Raw genomic sequence first — 21,221 nt, 5'->3', positions numbered from 1 at the left:
CCCACACGTCCATCTATCCCTCTCCCCTCGTATATATTTCCTCTAAACCGGAAATATTAGCCTACCTCTCTACTTGTGTGTGTGTGTGTGTGTGTGTGTGTGTGTGTGTGTGTGTGTGAGAGAGAGAGAGAGAGAGAGAGAGAGAGAGAGAGAGAGAGTATGGAGGAAATAATGAAGGAAGGGAAAGAAAAAGGATTAAATTATAGGTTGGGTAGAGGATCGGGAGAAATGAAGTTACCGGGACACAGAAAAAGGAAGGGTAATGAAAATGGAGAAGAAAAGGAAGACGAAGGAAATGACGAGAAGACAAAGAAAAAGATGCAATAAAAATGAGGGAAGAAAATGAAGCCCCAACCGAAGAGGTGGAAAAAAATCTATAGTCTGTCCACTTTAACTAGGCCTAATATTGCCACCTCTAAATTCCGAACGCCAGAAGACAGTGCTAGTCACGAAGAAGTGCCCCTGAGTTACGGAAATTATGCTACAAATTAGTCAAAATCTTCGCAAAGTTAAGACGGATCAACTATAGATATGTACAAAGGGAAGTAATGGTCCACCTCCTTCTACTTCAACGATTTACAGTATATAGGAATTTTCAGGCTGGCTTTATAAGGGACTCTATGGATGGCTGTGTGAATTTCTGTACGCGTAGGTGATAATACTTCCTGAAAGTACTTGGTCTTTCCTTCACCATTATCAACCTGCCTTTCTTCTCCTACTACAACATGAGGTGGGAAGGAATCACGTACAATAATAGTAGTAGAAGTAGTACTTATAGTAGGACCAGTTATTATTTTGTCGTTGTTGTTATTGTTTTTGTTGTGACTATTGGTTCATTTGGACACGAACTCGCTGGCCTGCTGGCTGAAGCTACCCTTTACATGCCGTCCACCATCATGCTTTTGGGGAACAAGGAGGGAAATTATATAAGTGGACACCGCAGGCATCAAGTAATAAAGGTGCCACCACGTGAAGGCGTTCCTCTTCAGCACCAATATAAGCCGTAACACACACAAAAATCAGAAGTATCAACAGAGTACACAGTACGACGTTCCTTGCATCTGTTTACTCCACATTCATGCTTCGAAATTCCCGGCTCCATCTCAAAAGCCGAACTATCTACACAAGACGACGGTTCCTCAAAGTTTCAGGCTTCAGGATTCCAGGACGATCTTTGAATCCAGAGACTTTAATCAGTAGTTTCTTGGTGACGATAATTCTACACTATATTTCCATTAACGAGCCACATACTGTACAGACTAATATATGCAAACACAGAACTGGTACTTTCTTCTTTCCTCTCCTCCTAAACCACTTTCCGCCCTAATGACTTTCCTTCTCTCTCCTCACTCCCTCCCTTTATCCCCCGACTTTCCTATCCTCCTGCAGTCTTCCCCCGTCTTCTTCTCCCCTCTGCCCCTCACTCACCCTCTCCCTTCCTTCCCCCTTCTTCCTATCCTCCTCCAGCCCTCCTTCCTCTTCTTCTCCCCCTCCCCACTGCTGCCAACTTACGAAATGCAGGGGCCTATGCTTCACAATGCCACTGAGTCAGGACCATTCCGTCGATGGCAAAGTTAAAATGAGCTGCAACTTCTGTCATGTCCTACTTTCACCAAAATTAATCATTCATTTTCTCCTATATGCATCTATACTCTCTTCACTCTAACTTGGCCTAGATTTTCGTCTTTTTGCAGCTCATTTCACATCCCTAACTGGCAGAATAGGATAATACTCCACCCACAGCACTTCTTCATGACTAGCAACAAAGACTATAATTATTTCAACCTATTTTCCTCTCTCTCTCTCTCTCTCCCAAAGACCATGACCAACATTTTTTTATATCCTGTGTCTTGGTATCTAGAAATGAACGGATTTTGTGTGTGTGTGTGTGTGTGTGTGTGTGTGTGTGTGTGTGTGTGTGTGTGTGTGTAAAAATCCGCCACTTTTTGAATAACAAGATTCCATAAAGACTGACGATAATATTTCCATCATTAATTTATTTAACTATCTATCTATGTATCCATCCATCTATCTATCTATATATTTATCTATCTTTTTCATACAGTGGATATAACGACTCAGAGGAAAGCAAAATGACGCACAGACGAAGGAAAATAATCTGTAACGTGTGTGTGTGTGTGTGTGTGTGTGTGTGTGTGTGTGTGTGTGTGTGTGTGACAGAGAGAGAGAGAGAGAGAGAGAGAGAGAGAGAGAGAGAGATTATTAGAAAGGCAAGGAAGGCTAGAACTAAAAAATAAAACTAAAAAGAGGGATTAGTAAAGGAGACCAAAAAAAAATCTACATCTTACCCAGTCTCTACTAAGTTGCACAAAGACATCGGGAATAAAGGAAATAAGAGAAAATTTTTGAAATAAAGACAAATCATGGTGGTAAGGTAATGAAGGGAAATTGTCTTTAATGTATTTATTACTAAGCGTATTTCCTGGTGTAAAAAAAATCGTCTGGCAATAACACACACAAAAAAAAATATATACATATAAGTAAAATACAAAACGCAGAAAAATAAAATACAAAAATCAACCTCCATCTACCTATAGCCAGACGCCATATTCTCGAAAGGGCTGGCCGTTTGTCTTCCGAGTTTTATTTATCGTTTATCCAGTTTTTTTTTTTTTGTTTTTTTTTTTTTTTTTATCTAGGCGAAGATGCACTTGACAGGTTGATGATGATTGGCTGAATGCAACATGTCCGAATAACATTGCTGTATATCTTATATTTACTGGGAATGTGAATCGAAACCTAGTAATTATAATCTAAAGTACAATGATGTTATCTGGACATGAAGCACTCAGCCAGTCATCACCAATCAGTTAAGTGCATCTTCGCCTCGATAAAAAAAAACTGAGTACAGTTGGTTTACGGGAAGGGGCACTAACCCTCGGCCAACCCACTTGTTGACAAGAAGTCAACTCGTACGGGTGTGTTATACGGTTATCACCCTGCGTTGTAAATGGTTTCCCGACTTACAGGAAACCATTAGGCTTGTCACTCGATGTAAAGCCACCTAAAATGGAAAGAAGAGTAATAAAACGTGACAGAAAAGATGGGAGAAATAAGTAGAGAGGAGGGTAGACACACAAAAAGAATGATAAAGGTGAAGGAACAAGTAGGCAGCACTGCATCAAGTGAGTGGATGATCGTAGCAACCACGTACCATAAATGCAAAAATAAAATTACATCAAGAAGATAAAAGAAATAAAATAAAAAAATAAAAAATAAAAACAAAAACAAAATGTAAAAACAATACAAAAAGTAAAAATGCAAAAGAAATCAACTGCAATTATAAAAAAATCGAAAAAAGCAAAAAATTAAATGCAAAAATAAAATCCATATCATAATCAAGTCTGTGGAAGGGTTAATGAGGGCAGTACTGACCATCAATTACCTTCACCTTGAGCCGCTTATTGCCTCGCTAATTACAATCATAAATCACCTCATTAGTACAATATTTTTCATGCACAGACTCAAATCTCTCTTCCTCAACATTTCACATTCACACTGCCTCACCTCTCTCTCTCTCTCTCTCTCCTCAGAGAAGCTCCATCTCAGGTCTTTCACCCCTATTATAGAGGAGGGGGAGGGAGGGAGGAGAGAAGAGGGAAGGAGGGAGGGAAGGAGGGAGAGAGGAGTGGAGGAAGGGAAGACAAACTTAGCTACATATTATAAAGGAAAGGGGACGTACAGCTGAAAGAGGTAAACGAGAGACAGAGAGAGAGAGAAAGAGAGAGAGAGGCGACTCACTATCTCCCTACTCACCTGATCACCGTGATATATATGAAAGACGAGAGACAGAGGGAAGAAGAGAAATTTGTGAGAGACAACGCTAGGAAGAGGAGATACGAGATAAGGAATGAGAGGTAGGAAGGAAAAGAGATAAAAGTGATCACTAACTCTGTTTCTCCTCCTCCTCTTCTTCTCTCCCTCCTTCATCTCCTCTCCCTTCATTTCTTCTCCTCCTCCTCTCCTTCATTTTCTTCTTCTCTTCCTCCACTTCCTTCCTTCCTCCTCCTCCTCCTCTTCTTCTTCTTCTTTTTCTCCTCCTCCTCCTCCTCCTTCTTTCCTCCTCCTCATCACGAAGCTTTGTATGAGGCCAATATGGTGTAGTTAGGTGGGGATAGACGAGAGGAGGAGGAGGAGGAGGAGGAGGAAAGAAATGAGGGAGAGGGAGGGGAGTGGAGGATATTGGAGTATGAATGAGAAGGAGAGGAGATGCGAGGATGTACAGGAGGGAGAAGTGAAAGTGGAGAGGGAGGGAGGGGGAAGGGATAGACTGAGGGGAAAGGAGTGGAGTTGGGGGGATTCGAGATGTGAGGGGAGACTGGGGAAGGCGGGGGAGAGGATGAGGGGAAAAAGGGGAGGACTGGCTGAAAGGAAGGATGGGGGAAGAAAGGAAGTGTGGTGAGAAGTATAAGGAGAAATATACTGAGATGATTTGGACATACTTAAAGAAAGCATATAGTTAGGATGCCAAAGAGAGAGAGAGAGAGAGAGAGAGAGTACAAACCAGCATGAAAGTCGTTGTCATGCCCAGGAGAGAGCATGGCGTTGGAAAGTAGGCTATGATGATGATGATGATGATGATGATGATGATGTGAAATATATAGCTGAAGTAAATGATTAAAAAAGAAACAAATAAACAAAAAATATTTATAAAACATGAGCGAAGCGATCGGTAGAAACTTAGCTCTGGAAATTAAAAAAAAAAAGTAATAGAAGAAAATTAAAATATTGTAATGACAAAAGTGAAACAATAAAAAAAAAATAAAAAAATAGAGAAAGTAATAGAAGAAAAATAGAAAAAATAGGAAATAAAGTAAATAAAAATAAAGAGGAAATATAGAGAAATAAATGGAAGAAAATAAAGAAAATGAAAAAAATTACAAATGAAAAACAAATGAAGAGTAACTCAAGAAATTACAAATATACGAGACACAAACAGGAAAAAAAACAATATATAGATAATTCAAAAAAATGTGTTTGTGAATGAGTGGGGTAAAAAGCGTCTCATCCAACCACAAGACGCGTCCTTCATTCAGATCCACGATGCGGTGAAAATAACCCGCCCGCCATTACCGCTATTTACACCGTCTATGGCCTGAGCTACGTACACCACACCAGACACACTGCCCTCTTTCATACATACATACATACAGTATATACATTCATTCATTCATTCATACATATATACATTCATTCATTCACACATATATACATTCAATCATTCATACATATTACATACACATATACATCTAATCATTCATTCATACATTACATCCTACAAACCAACACGGAATCCTCATGCAAGCATACACATACATACATACAGTACATACATATATCCATACATACATACACGTTCACACATGCATACACATACATATATTACACCAAGCAAACCAGTTAAATTCCCAAACATACACAAATACATACATAATTTATACCATACAAACCAGACACTAAAGCCTCATACACACATACACATATACACACCCGACACACAAACGTCATACACACATACACAATACACACATCATACCATACATACCGGTACACAGCACATATGGTACACAGACAAGGAGGGATATTATTTATAGATAAGAGTATGTGGTATTCTTTACACCAAATATTCCATAAATTGACACGAACATCGGGAATAGAGGAATACACACAGAGAGGTTACACACGATACGTACACACTCTACATTCATACGTACATACATACATTCGTGAGTACATACATACATACATCACGAGACAATAACTGAAGTCAAGGTTATTTTTAATGTCTATGGGGTAAGTTACACACACACACGCACACACACACACACACACACACACACACACACACACACACACACACACACACACACACACACAACCAGACATTTTACTGGCCATGACTCACGGTCTATAAAGGCACATGACGCAAGACGTTCACAGCATCACATGCACAGAATATACACATACACTTATTTCAACTGCTGGCGCACACACACACACGCACACACACCAGACATTTTTACTTCCTATGATTCACACTCTATACACACACATGAAGCAAGACGTTTACAGCCTTACATAAACAGAATACACACATACACTTACTTCAACTTCTGGCTCACCTGGACATACACTGCACCAAACACACACACACACACACACACACAACCTGAGTCTCACGGAAAGGTACAGGTCGCGTTGCCGATAATAATCCATCCAATTTTGCACGACTGACAAAATTCCCATCTCTACATCTTGAATACTGAGAATACGGCATTAGCCATCAAGAAAAACCATGGGAAGGATGTAGAGCCGTAGCATTGTCTTTTCTGCCACTGACCTACGTGTAATAAGCCTCAAAAGGACGAAAATCTGGGCCAAGTTAAAGTGAAAGAACTGTAACGGAGACAGTTTATATTTTCTTGCCGAACAGTCTCTCCTAAGCTGAATAAAATCGTCTGGGGTTAGCTAGAACAAAAATGAGAATCCCTTTTCCAAAAACATCATGGAAATTCACTTACCTCCATCACAGTCACGTGTGCTGTATTTTATTCCAACTAACACCACACTGCTTTTCTGAGTGTTATAGGAGCCTGAGAGTCAATCCTGCCATCATGAATCCTCTCACGGTGGGGACAACTCTAGTATTCTATGCCACCTAACGCCGCAAGATTATATTCACCTTAAGAGTGAATCAAGGAATACTGAGAATATTAACAAAACCCAAAGATATCCAAATAAACAGGACCAACAAAAATTTAACTATGAAATTTAACTATAAAATTTAAACATGAAATTTAACTGTGAAATTAACTCTGAAGTTTTACTCAGAAATTTAACTACAAACTTTAACTCTGAAACTTAAATGGCATTTAACTACGAAATTTTGTTTTGAAATGTAACTATGAAATTTAACTAAGAAACTGAGCTATGAAATTTAACTAAGAAATTTAACTCTGAAATTTAACAATAAAATTTAACTGAAATTCAACTCTGAAATTTAACTCTGAAATTTAACTATGGCAGTATAAAAAATCAGGTAATTAGACTCGTTTTCTGAGATAATGGTGCAAGTTACATCCATGCAAATCACCAGACATTCAAACTTTACTCGTTAACAAAACTTGGTCTAAGATTTTGATTTTAATTCACACTCGGTGAGAATTAATCGATCGTAATCATCGTGTGTGCAGACACACACACACACACACACACATTCTTGACATTCATAAAAACTGTCACGTAGAAAGCTGAATATACGGCATCTATATATATATATATATATATATATATATATATATATATATATATATATATATATATATATATATATATATATATATATATATATATATATATATATATATATATAATCGACTGGAAGTAAGACTAGTTCGCCTTCGTTTGGGTTGTTTTGAACACGTGTGGAACAAAATATAGGCTACAAATCAGATCAAAGGCACAAATTTGGTATATTCACAAAATAATAGTCTCGTAAACATGAGGACGCCTTTTCATTTTTCTTTTGTTTTTTTTCGTTTGTCATTTCTTTTTTCTTTGTTTTCTATTTTCCTTTAATTTCTTTTTTCTTTTTTCCTTTTTCTTCTTTATTCTCTTTTCCATTTTCTTTACTTTCTTTTTCGTGTTCTGCCTTCTCCCCTTTCTCATTCTTTTCTCCTCCTTTCGTTTTCTTTTTACCGCCACACTATTTCACTTCACCTCAGCAAAAAGTCCTCGAGCTGAATGGATAATATATAAACGCACACCACAAACTCTATAAAAAAAAAGAAAAAAAGTGGACGCAGCAAAAAATAAACAAATAAATAAAGGTCCTCGGGCTTAATGGACTAATATACCAGTTACTAAGGCACATACAGTATATTTTCTTTACTGTTACCCCAGACAGAGGGAAATCGTCCGCATTGAAGGGGCTAAAAATCTGACCTGAGGGGAGATATTGTAATCCCAGATGATTTTTACCCTCTCTCTAATAGTGTTAATCGTAGCAAGGCCGTCATATCATTACCCCATATTACCTGGCTGTCTATCTATCTATCTATCTATTGCCAGACGCCTCAATCTCGCAAGGGGTGGCCACAAACAAATCTCCTCCATGTCATCCAGTCCCATGCCCTCCCCCCAGCTTGCACCCCCCTCTCTCCTCCATCCCTCCATCTCATCCTCGGTCTCCCCCTCCCTCTCCCCCCATTCCACCTCACTCACATACTCTCCTCGTTAGTCTCTCAATCTCCAACCTCTCCATATGACCAAACCACCTCAGCGCATTTCTCCTAACGCTTTCTACCACATCCACGCCACAACGTTCTTTCACTTCCAGAATTATGCCCACTGTAAACGAACTTTTGATCATAAGCACTCAACAAATCTAACACAAATAGGTGAAAGTATTTATTTATTTATTTATTTATATTTATGATGTAAAAAGACTAATAACGAAGCAAACCAGAGAATGAAAAAAAAGAAGAAAAAAAGGGAAGACAAGAATTCTGATGCCTACCAACTACACGTGGGTCATAAAGGTAATTCGTGTAAGTCTGCTGAGTTCCCAACTTTTCCTAGAACGCGAGCAGTCGAAGTAACATCCAGGTCCCCCCCCCCCTTTTTTTTTTTTTTTTTTTTTAACTCATGGATGAAAAGGGTCGATGGGGAAAAAACTGGTGGCCGGGAATTGACACTACGTTCTTCCTGTTGCGAGGTGTGTGTGTGTGTGTGTGTGTGTGTGTGTGTGTGTGTGTGTGTGTGTGTGTGTGTGTGTGTGTGTGAGAGAGAGAGAGAGAGAGAGAGAGAGAGAGAGAGAGAGAGAGAGAGAGAGAGAGAGAGAGAGAGAGAGAGAGAAGGCTAATCCCACGCACAAACTCGCATACACTCCACCCAAAAACAACATTACAAACACAAATTTACAACACTCACACTCAAAAAAATCCCACAAAGTAACAACATTCAAACACTCACACACACAAAAAAACACACACACTTAAAGCCCTCACAAACACTCCACCCGGAAAATAACATTAAAATTAATCCCACAAACTCACAAACAGTACAAAAGAAGGTAAAGCCCGTTGACCGCAGCCCTGTTAACGAGAGCAAGGTTAGCGAGCGTTCAACGAGAGAGAGAGAGAGAGAGAGAGAGAGAGAGAGAGAGAGAGAGAGAGAGAGAGCAGCTTCGTCCACTTCTTTGAGTTTAAAAGTTTGAGGGCTCTTTTGTTTTCTGGCTTGTGTTGCGTGCGCCAGTTTGGACTTGACTGTGTGTGTGTGTGTGTGTGTGTGTGTGTGTGTGTGTGTGTGTGTGTGTGTGTGTGTGTGTGTGTGTGTGTGTGTGTGTGTTTTAGCCTAGAGTGTCAGTTTTCACTTTTACCCACACATCACACTAACAGTTTGCTTATTGACGGTGTATTTTACTCTCTCTCTCTTCCATTCCCAGTTAATGAAACAAAGAGAACCACATAATGATAATAATGATAATAATAATAATAATAATAATAGTTGTAGTAGTAGTAGTAGTTGTAATAATAATAATAATAATAATAATAATAATGCACAATACCAGCCTTAACCCCTTCAGACCTGTGATGTATATTTGTTTGTTTTTGCTGCCACCAATTTCATCACTTCATCCACACACACACACACACACACACACACACACACACACACACAAAATCTAGTAGTGAAGGAGTTAATTGGGATCTACCTCTACTCCTCTCATTTCTTAAGTATCCTAAGGCGAAGAAAAATGTCTAGAGATGGTAAGAGTAAGATTTTAAAAGGACGTCACCGAGTGGAAAGGGTTAGAGCGATTAGAATTTTATATTATGACGTACAAGTTCTCTTTATGATGTGGTTCAGTTTGTTTCATTAATCTGCAGAGAGAGAGAGAGAGAGTCTGTCCTTTCCATGCGTTACTCCCTCTCCGTCACGGTCAGTCCAAACACGGTGGTCTTCAGCAGCGGGCCATTACAAACACACATGACGGTCCCCTACGTATTGAGGGGATGGCCCAGTCTACTGGTGTGGGTGTAATGTGGCCGTGGAAGTAGGAAATGAATGATACGTGAGAGACATTAATAACACTGACCGAGGTGTCCCCTGAGAGAGAGAGAGAGAGAGAGAGAGAGAGAGAGAGTTTTATAAATGTATCTGCATATCGACCGTTATTGGAGGCCGGCCCGAGAGTCAACCGCCATAACGACTGATATAAATTGCCAGTCATAATTATCCGGCAAAAACTTGGATTTCTAATAGCAGATAAATCAATGAATAATGCAGTATACTGAATTTAACCCCTGGAATACAGTCACGCGTTTTTCTTTATACTTATGCTCCTGTCTCTATTTTACTCGGCTTCCGGGATGTTTTTCGAACTGGAGAGGTTACAGACAGCCTTCCTTAACGCTCTTAGTACATGAGATCATTCCCAGGCTGAATAAAATCGTAAGGAAGTAGCAGGAATAAATAAATAAAACTCATGGGACTGAACAGGATAATAATGAAGGATGGAGACTAGTGTGGGGTGGTTGGTTACCCCCTGCGATTGGCGTGCATGTAGGCGAATTACCGAACCCGAAAATTAGGTCCAGAGCGTTTACTCATGGGAGAATATTATAATGCATGAATAAATAAAATAATAGTGACCATGGCAACCATTACACCAACATCCACAACAACCACAACAACACGGTGCTTTATGGAGAACTCGCTTTCACAATACCCTTTTCACTCAAACCTGGCCTAACATTGCCATCTCTCCATCTTGAATGCTGGGTTGTAACAAAAGATAAATTGAAATATGATGCTAAGTCGGAAAAGAAGTACTATAGAAAAAGTGTATTGTTGTAGAATTGTCTTTTTCCCCCAATGACCTACGTGAATAAGCTGCAAAAGGACGAAAATCTGGGCCAGATTACGGTGAAAGGAGTATAGGTGGTTTCAGTGATGTGAACCTTGGCTAGTGAGTTTTTTCTTTATCTGCTGTGAATTATGAAGGTATACAACAGTGTCATATACCACCGAAATAGCTTTAATATTCTGTAATAAAATGATAAAACAGGCGAATGATATCCAAATATGTTTAACTCAGACTGTATAACATCAAACAATATTAATCACTTGCCATCACACCACGTCCGTTTGCGTGTTCACATTGTAGCGATAATTCTGCATCCAAGACTAACTGTAATTATGTGTACGAACGTGATTACTCTGCCTCAGTACTGTTCTAAATCCCTTACCCTCACTATCGCGGGCCTCCATGTTCTGTGCAACTTGAACTCTGACAGCGTCGTTACGATTATCAACAAATCAATAAATATCCAGTTGCTAGGGAATGCTACAGTGTCCCTGTAATGCACACGTCCAACTGCATTGTGTGACGTCAACTTATTAGAACTGCCCATAAACAAATTACGTTATATACCAGACTGCATTAATTAGTCTGAACCATATATATTACTGCGCCCGATTCCACCAAACTTAGTATATCCGATAATGGGGGGCTGCCATCCATTAAGATCTCAGAATCTTGTAAGAAGAACATGTCATTATCCCTAGTTATGATACAATTAAAGGACATTACTATTACAACAATGGTATATAGCAGTTCTGTAGCAATAAAATTCACAACAAATACTAGGATAGTTCGGAGCCACGGCTGTCATCAGAGGAGCCATCAAGTGACAGCAAATTTTCCAGGATATACTCGTACCTTATTCTCTTCTCTTCATCATACTCATCTATGACACTGGCTTCCACTATTACATCTAGAGTGCGTTGTGATAAGACGGAGGAAGAGACGAAGACAAATATAAAACTGTTCAGATTACCACGTGAATGGGGTCATAGGCATTTGCTCAATCACTCAAGCTTCCGAAATTCCCAGCTCTATCCCACGGACGAAAACATCCACACTAACACGCATCTTATGATCAGTCGGTCTTAGACAACCTTCAGTGTAGGGCCATTCCGTAAGCTGCGAAGTTACAGAGAGAGAGAGAGAGAGAGAGAGACCACTGCTGACAGCACAGAAAAACATATGGATAGTAGGATTCATAGCAGCTCTCTCTCTCTCTCTCTCTCGTTAATCCTGGCTTAATCCTCCATAAAAGTGAGGCAAACTGTACATCCTCTCTCTCTCTCTCTCGTTAATCCTGGCTTAATCCTCCATAAAAGTGAGGCAAACTGTACATCCTCTCTCTCTCTCTCTCTCTCTCTCTCGTTAATCCTGGCTTAATCCTCCATAAAAGTGAGGCAAACTGTACGTTCTCTCTCTCTCTCTCTCCATAATCCTATTTCAGTCCTCTCTGAGTAACGCAAACTGTACATCCTCTCTCTCTCTCTCTCTCTCTCTCCTATCAAGATCCGTCCATTCCATCACATCCATCACCACTGTCAACGTATTTCGAACCCAAGCAAAACACAGCAAACAGTTTAATTGATGCCGTCCACACTGCAATGGCTCGTGCAATCTGAGCAATATTGCAGACAGGGAAGGGAGTGCGTTGCTAGGCACTGACATCACCAATAACAGGAAGTGGAGAGAGGTGATTAAGTGCAGGCAAAGTTTTTCGCCTTCGTTGTGAAAAAGGATGATAATGGTGGTGGTGGTGGTGGTGGTGGTGGTGGTGGTGGTGGTGGTGGTGGTGGTGGTGGTGGTGGTGGTGGTGATGATGATGATGATGATGATGATGATGATGATTATGATGATGATGATGATCATGATGATGATGATGATGATGGTGGTGGTGGTGGTGGATGTGATGATGATGAACACCGAATTTTAAAGCTGTACTCCTTGCATTCCGAATCAGCTAGAAAAGGAGAGAGAGAGAGAGAGAGAGAGTAACAAAAGAAAAGTAAAAGAAAGCGCTAATAATAATAAAAAGAAAGCACTAGAAAAGGGACATCGGGCAAGGGTTATCAGAAATCAATGTTCACGTCCTCAGGTTTTCGCTCGTCAGGCCAAAACCAGGACCTCAAACACGGAAGATTTCAACTCATGTAAGATTTCAAGATCAAGATTATAAACTTACGTAAGATTTCAGATGATTTAAGATGTCAATTTATTTGCATTTCAGATTTCAACTTGCGTAAGATATCAACACAAGTAAGATTTCGAAGCAGGCAAGATTTTAAAAATATGGAAGATTACAAAAAAAGAATTATTAAACACAGATGGATGATTACATACTGCAAACTTCAACGAGCATAAGATAAGAGATGGAGGTTTACAATATACGTAAGATTTTAGCGATGGCAGAGTTAATAAGGCAAAATTAAGCAACAGACTCCCGTAGACTATAAACCAAAAGAAAAGTATCTGTCTCATAGCGGACGGCAAGGCGTGGTGGGAAACTGTACCACGCATGCCCAGTGTCTTATGGGTCCTCCGTAGCACCTCTTCCTAAGCGATTTATTTTTATTTTTACTCCTATCCTCTTTTCTGTAATTTAGGTCATTCAAATACCACCATACTTAGCAAACAGTATATAAACTGATAGGCTATTAACTAGTTGTATCCAAAAGTAAATCGCTATGGATGAGGTGCTAGGGAGCTTCCTTAACCGACGAGAATACGATACCAAGTACTAAGTAGGGCCCAGGAACACCAATTACTGGCAATGGGGAAGTGACCCACCCCTACCCAGTCCCTCACACACGGGTATGCAGCAGGTGTGCAGAGGTCTGAGTTGTAGGGTAGGAAATGCATGTTTCTCTCTCTCTCTCTCTCTCTCCGTGTGTGTGTGTGTGTGTGTGTGTGTGTGTGTGTGTGTGTGTGTGTGTGTGTGTGCGCCCATCACCGGAGTCTCATTTACACATCTAAAAAAACATTAAGGAAAAAGTACGAAATATTAAACCAAGAATTTAACACATGAAAACATTATGGAAAAAGTACATAATATTAAATCACCCTGGGAAACGACAGTAACTGAAAAGAAAGAAAATAGTAATAATAATAATAATAAAAAAAAAAAATCCATTGGGTAAAAATTAAATATCAAATTAGAAATAATTCATACCTAAACACTCACGGAAAAAAAAAAAAAAAGGGGTCGAGACAGAAGCCAGCCTGCGACAGATTTCTTTTCAATTCAGTGATCACCTTTAACCTATGGAGCCACAGGACTTTTATCTATTTCTAATCCTCTCCATATCCTTCCTTTTTTTAATCCTTCTCATATCCTACTTTTTTTTTTTATCCTTCCCATATCCTTATTTTATTATTATTATTTTTTTTATGCGTAAGAAACTTCTCGAAATGAAGGGGTTCAATGTAGCATGAAATAAATCCTTTCAGTACAAGAAGCTTTTCCTAAGTTGAATAATATCGTCTGGGAGCATCATGAATAAACTAAAAATGACGTCATCCGGAGTCGAGGGGTTCCATTTCATATTTCAAATTTACCTGGCTATGGTCACTATTGTCCTTTCACCTTAACTTGGACCAGATTTTCATCCTTTAAAGTTTATTTCACGCGGCTCAGTAGTAGAAAAAGACGACGGTACAGTTTAACCTCATTCCAATAGCACTTCTTCGTGACTAGCACCATATCCTAGTTTTATCGATAGCTACAACGCAGTATTCATAATGACGAGATAGTAATTTTTGACGTTAGAGTAAAAACAGTACAGCTACCAGCCTACGACAAATGGATTATCTATGTCAATTACTCCCGAGGCCGAACTTACAGACAGACAGATGCACAAACAGACAGAACCGCCAAAAACCTTCACGAGTACTTACCTGTTAAAGGGTGATAATGAAATAAAAACAAAAGTAAAAAACAATTATAAATATGATACGTGACAGATTAAAAATTGAAAATAAAAAATAGCAAGTTCATACCTTAAGGTCTGCCTTTGAGGCCTCCAGCACGAACGACTGGTTGAAGGCTGGGTCCTGTGTGTGTCGCACGGTACGGGTTCGGAACACGTGTAGGGGCGGTGAACGGTGTCTGCGTAGTGACCGCCTCTCCCGCCACACCACCACCTTCACGTACGGGTCACATGCATTGCCCAGGTACTCACGACCAGCTAGGTTGCGTGCCTCCTACAAGAAGAAAAAGGGTGTGATTTATGGCTATAGACTGTAAAAAGCGTCATTAAAGGAGTACTCAGTAAATATATTCATCAGCAGCAGCGGCAGCTTATGCAGTCTACTGCAGAAGGCGAAGAAGGGTTAAATTAATTCCTACCAAATGTACAAAGGGACACTGACCCCTCCCTGCCGTTCCTTTTAAGGTCTGGTGGCCTCTGTATACAGGGATAACTGGCATTTTATGCCTAATTTTAAGAAATCAGTACTTTGGAAACCATTCATTCTAGATTTAGTTCCTATCAACACAAAATACGAATAATCGAATATTCAACTTCACGATCCAATTAAGCTGAGGGCACCAAGTTTCTTGAAGGAAGAACTAGGGCGAGTTGAATTGCAAGAAATATTTTTTGGCAATATCTGTACAGTGGTGAGGCAGTGAAGCCTAGTTGTTCCCACCAATTGCATCCACTCGCTCTGACTTTCGCTTTTATATTTAATCACCTGTTCATGTAATCCTCATGTATTTCGTACCAACAGAGAGCATTATCCTTATGCAGCAAAATGCCACTGAGCTTAGGCGAGCTAGAGTGAGGTGAATGGAGGTATTTTTTAGATGGTTTTGGTGGTGAAGCAGTACGGGCCCGTCACTGCCACCACCATCACCTACCGCTTGCTTTGATTTCCCCTTTTTATCTTGTAAAATTTTCATACAGTCTTCATATATCTGATACCACTGGAGACGCACTGTTCTTCTGCTCTACAGTGCTGCTGAGCTGAGTTCACTACGTTCCTTATGGAGACATCTGAGCAACTTGAATGAAAGTAACTTTTATGTTTTGGTGGTGGAGTCATACCACAACAACTACCCACTAGCTCATTTGCTGTATTTTTCTTTCCCGTCAGCACACCTCAGGAGGAGGGGTGAGTGATTTACATTTTTTCTTATAAGCATTAGGGGTGACTATTTAAGACTGTTAATGAATGTGCAGTATTTTAAATTTTGGTTCATCTCGACCAATCATACCTGGCAATTGGTACCAGGGAAGTTGGTGTCATCAGTCGATGACATGGCGGGGGGGAGGGGGGTTGTGAAAGTACTTCGTAAATACAATCACCAACAATAATAACTGACTATGCAGTCCATTACAGAAGACGAAGAGTCAGATTATGTCCAGGCACTTATAGCAAACAAGTAAACAAGGTTCCTTGCCTCCTGCAAGAAAAATAAGGATCAGATTTATCCTACTGACTTCAAACACTTCATTTCTGCTAAATCCCACTCTTCCCCCTGACCACGACAGCCTTCACACAGGGAACACACGTGCTGCTTGGATACTCGCATTCACCATGGTTATGTGCCTCCTGCAAGGAGTGGCAGAAGTGGTTTAACGAGAATACTCAATAAATATCATCATCCTGCCTGCATGGCAGCCTGTAAACCCACATACTGTACCAGCAGTCACTTCGTTCTTCCTGAACAAAGTGAAAATAATATATATATATATATATATATATATATATATATATATATATATATATATATATATATATATATATATATATATATATAAGGTTACTCAGACTGAAACACCCATCATCAGATTTTTAAAATATTAATTATGCACTTCAAAAAACACTGTATTTAATAAGAAAATACTGAAAGTAAAGTTGCAGATAATATCAATTCTTCTAGAGATGAAATTCCACTTCGCCAAGCTAATTCCTTAACAGTGAAATAATGGCAAACACAAAGGAAATAATTAGATATCGTTGTATTCGGAAAACAGGATATTTCTTGATTATTATCTTAATTCTGATAACACAGGCAAGGAATGAGTCCAAAGGGGTTGTGAATATTCCCAGTCGTAGTTGTGTATCCCCCCAAGGGTACATGTTATCTCAGGCTGGGAACCACTGGACTATTTCACTGGGGTGGACATCATCATCATCATCATCATCATCACCACCACCACCACCATCATCATCATCACGCTAACACCAGGACAAGACGTGTATACAGGAGCCAGGTCCAGTACTCACCAACACAGTGATAACCAGCTTGCCAGTGTTGGACTCTGGGCTGGTGGCGACGAATTGAAGGCCGAAGGAGAGGTGGCCCTGTGCCTCACCCCCCACAGGACTGCCCACACCGCTGCCCACACTGTCACCCACACTGCTCTGTTGGGGAGGGTGAGAAATGGTGGGGTTAGTGGCGGTGTGTGTGTGTGTGTGTGTGTGTGTGTGTGTGTGTGTGTGTGTGTGTGTTAACTTCTTCACAACGATGACGCCTCTTTCACTACCACCAGACGATTTTATTTTACTTACGAAGGAGGGAGAGAGAGAGAGAGAGAGAGAGAGAGAGAGAATCGTCCAATATATTCTGGGTACAATATTCTCACACGCTGTATATTTGCATTAAGGAACATTCATCAGTCATTATTTTCACGTTTAAGCAAGCGTGGTGAGTTGGATGAGAGTTTGTAACCATTATATTGATAGATTGACTGGCTGATAGATATATGAATGGACTGGTAGATAGACGGACTGGCTGATAGATATATGAATGGATTGGTTGACAGACAGACTGGTTGATAGATATATGAATGGACTGGTAGATAGATAGACTGGCTGATAGATATGTGAATAGATTGGTAGATAGACAGACTGGCTGATAGATATATAAATAGACTGGTGCAGAGAAAGACTGGTAGATATAGATAGATAGACTGGCAGATTCAGATAGATAGATAGACGGGCAGACACAGACAGACAGACTGGCAGATACAGACAGACACACAGATTGGCAGATAAACAGATAAATATAGACAGACATGTATACAGACACACAGACATTTACACAAACACGATAGATGAACAGACAGATAGACAATGAACTCAACATTAACAAGGTCATCAAAGGCATTACTTAACTATATTATGCCTTACTTAGAATCATGACATAATTAGAAGACTTTGACCTCATTAGGATAAAAATGTCAAAATGGAGGGGCTTCATTAAAACCCTCATTAACCCTTTCCGTACGAAGGCGCTCACCTGAGATAATTAGCCAGGTGTAAAATAAAATGAAAAAAGGAATGAATAATAGACTGAAGACTGAATATGAAAAACAGGCCGTCGGAATGAAGGGGTTATGTATGTAATTGTTTATTCACTAATAAGGCACCAAGACCCGTACTCTTCTCGGTTAGGGAAGCCCCCTAACACCTTTTCCTAAGCGATTTATTTTATCTTACTGCCCTATTTTGTTACATAAAACCTTTCAGTATCTGAATAGTAATATAGTCATACTCTCAACAGTCTGCAAAAGGATATTAACCAGCCTTATCCAAAAATAAATCGCGATGAAAAAGGTGTTTGGGAGCTTTCTCAACCGACTCTGCACTTATATGGAGGGAAAGGAAGTAATTTATAAGAGTGCAACAAAAGAAAATGTCAAATAATAATAATATTAATAATAATAATTTAAACCAACACAAGAGCAGGAAGGGGAGAGTAGGCTACGCACGTGTAATTCTCATATACCTGGCGGATTACGACGCTGGTATAAAGACTGCAATATGAACACCACCATTATTTCAACACACACACACACACACACACAGTCCTTAAATACCCCCCACACAAACACTCCTTACACACACACACACACACACACACACAGTCTTTAAATACCCCCCCACACAAACACTTCTTACACACACACACACACACACACACACACACACACACACACACACACACACTATTGCACCCTCCCCACACACCATTACCTCCATCCACAAAACAACAGCAAAGACCTAACGAGATGGGCCAAATTTCCGTAAACAAATGCTTTCCGCTATTATTAAAACAATTACTTTTAACGAAGGTACAAAAATAACACTCCTAATAATATAACACACGTGCATCAAGGTACAGGATTTTCGTAAACATATCATTACATAGAGGGGAGAGATGCAAGGAGGATTACAGACTTCTTTAGGATGGTTACAGTGGGGGGTTTATGGTAGGGGTGCATTTTTTTGTATTTATAATGAAGGACTGAAATAACATGGGTATATTACAAAGACCTTATCATGTTAGTGTTTGTGGAAAGTTGTTCTTGTTGCTGTCGTCATTATTATTATTATTATTATTATTATTATTATTATTAGAAACCGTGGATACATGAAGAAAGACGAAAGTAACTCCCATCAAAAGCCTCCCAGAGTTGTTATTTAGAAAGGCGGAACAAAGCAGAATAAATGAAAAAATCTGTTCTCTTGTTCTAAGCATACAGAAACAACATTACTATATTAGAGAGAGAGAGAGAGAGAGAGAGAGAGAGAGAGAGAGAGAGAGCAATGAAATTAAAAATGCAGTTACCTTTTACTTCTCTCAAGGATTATGCGAGTGAGAATGGGAGAGGAGAAGAGGGGGGAGAAAGGGAGAGGAGCGAAGGGGAGAGGAGGAGGAGAAGACGGGAGAGAGGGTGAAAGAAGTGGAGGGGAGAGAAGGAGAGGAGAGAGGGAGGGAGAGAAGAAGGGAAGGAAAAGGAGAAGAGAGGGAATAAGAGGGAATGTGGTGCTAAAGAAGATGAGAGGGGAGGGGGGAAAGAAAATGTGAAGGAAGAGGAGAAGATGAAAGATTAGGGAGAGGAAAAGTGGAGAGAATATGAGGAAAAGGGAGGGGAGGGAAGGAGCAAAAGGCGCTGTTATTCAGGGGAGATGTGGGGAAAGGGTGGGAATGAGAAATATGGGGAGGTGATGAGAGGGGAGACGTGAGGAGTGGCAGAAGGATGCTTGAGAAACGAAAGAGGAGGAAGGAAAGGGTCTTGTAGGGGAGGGGAGGGAGGGGAGGATGACGGAAGGGGAGGGGATGAGGTATGAGGTGAAAGAGGCGATGTAGCAATAACAGAGAATGAAGGAAGGGAGAAGGAGCTAAAGAGGACTGGAGGGGGAGAGAATGAAGAGAGAAATATGAGAGGAGAGGAGAGAAGAGGAAAGAAGGGAGGAACATGAAAGATAGAGAAGAGGCGGTTGAAGAAAAAGAGAAAGAGATAATGAGTTAAGGGAGGAGGAAGAAAAAAAGCAAGTATGGAAGGAAGGAAAAAAGGAAGAGGAATGAATAAAAGAAAAAGCAAGTAAGGAAGGAAGGAAGGAAGGAGGAAAAAGGCAAGTAAGGAAGGAAGGAAGGAGGAAAAAGGCAAGTAAGGAAGGAAGGGAGGAACGAACAAACCAAGGAAGGATGGATGGAAGGAAAAGAGCAAGGAAAGAAGGAAAAAGGCAGAGAGAAGACAGAAGCAGAACCTGACGGGAGAATAAAAGACTGAAAGAGAGTAAGAAAGAAAGAACACAAGAAGGAAGAAACGGAGGAAGGAAAAGGAGATGGGGAGAAGACGGAGAGGCAGACCAAGAGGAGAGGCTGGGGGGGGGGGGGAAGATGATTGGATGAGTGGTGAGGAAGCTAAAAATAACCCATAATTCTGGAGTCTGTTTGTTCTGTGTTTGCTTCTTTGTTTGTTTTGTTTACCTACATGGAAGAAAGAGAAGAAAGGGAAGAAGGGGGAGAGAGATGGAAGAAAGGAAAGGCGAGAAAGAGAAGGAAGGAAGGAAAGGCGAGAAAGAGAAGGAAGGAAGGAAAGGAGAGAGAGAGAGAGAGAGAGAGAGAGAGAGAGAGAGGAAAGACGAGGAGAGAAGGAAGAAAGGAGGGAAAGGGAGAGAGGGAAGAAAGGAAAGAAAGGGAGAGGAAGGACGAGAGGGGAAGGAAGTAGGACGGGAGGGAAGGAGGAAAGAGGAGAGAAGATGGAGGAAAGACAGGGAGGAAAGAGGAGGAATGGGAGGGGGGAAGAAGTAGAGATGAAGGAGAGGCAGAGGAAAAAAGATAAATGCAAGGAAGGGATGAAAGAAAATGGGTAAAGCAGGAGATGAAGACGGGAGAAGGAAAGAGAGAGAGAGAGAGAGAGAGAGAGAGAGAGAGACAAGGGGGTAAATAAGAGGAAAGACACGATAAGAATGAAGCTGATATGGATAATAATCATAATGACAATAATAAAGTATAATAACAGTGACAATAAGCATAACAGAAATTTCGATGACAGTGATGATAGGTGGAATGAAAGCCATGAAAATAATATCGTGC

The 21,221-nt window shown here is 40.2% G+C and overlaps 1 protein-coding gene across 1 annotated transcript in view; it reads right to left on the bottom strand.

The window, feature by feature from the left end:
* Positions 1-21,221, bottom strand: part of LOC145393776 (synaptotagmin-5-like) — a 160,482-nt gene that overhangs the window by 24,895 nt on the left and 114,366 nt on the right. The window contains exons 5-6 of the mRNA XM_080267826.1: positions 17,120-17,257; positions 14,885-15,088 (exon numbers count right to left, since the gene is read on the bottom strand). Coding sequence (XP_080123952.1) covers positions 14,885-15,088; positions 17,120-17,257 — 342 coding nt within the window. The remainder of the gene's footprint in view (positions 1-14,884; positions 15,089-17,119; positions 17,258-21,221) is intronic.

Source organism: Coenobita brevimanus, chromosome 25 (assembly GCF_032717465.1).
Source record: "Coenobita brevimanus isolate Jiangsu-jjx chromosome 25, ASM3271746v2, whole genome shotgun sequence".
Taxonomy (NCBI): domain Eukaryota; kingdom Metazoa; phylum Arthropoda; class Malacostraca; order Decapoda; family Coenobitidae; genus Coenobita; species Coenobita brevimanus.
The sequence above is the reverse complement of the archived record's forward strand: the minus strand, read 5'-3'. Positions and strand labels throughout refer to the sequence as shown.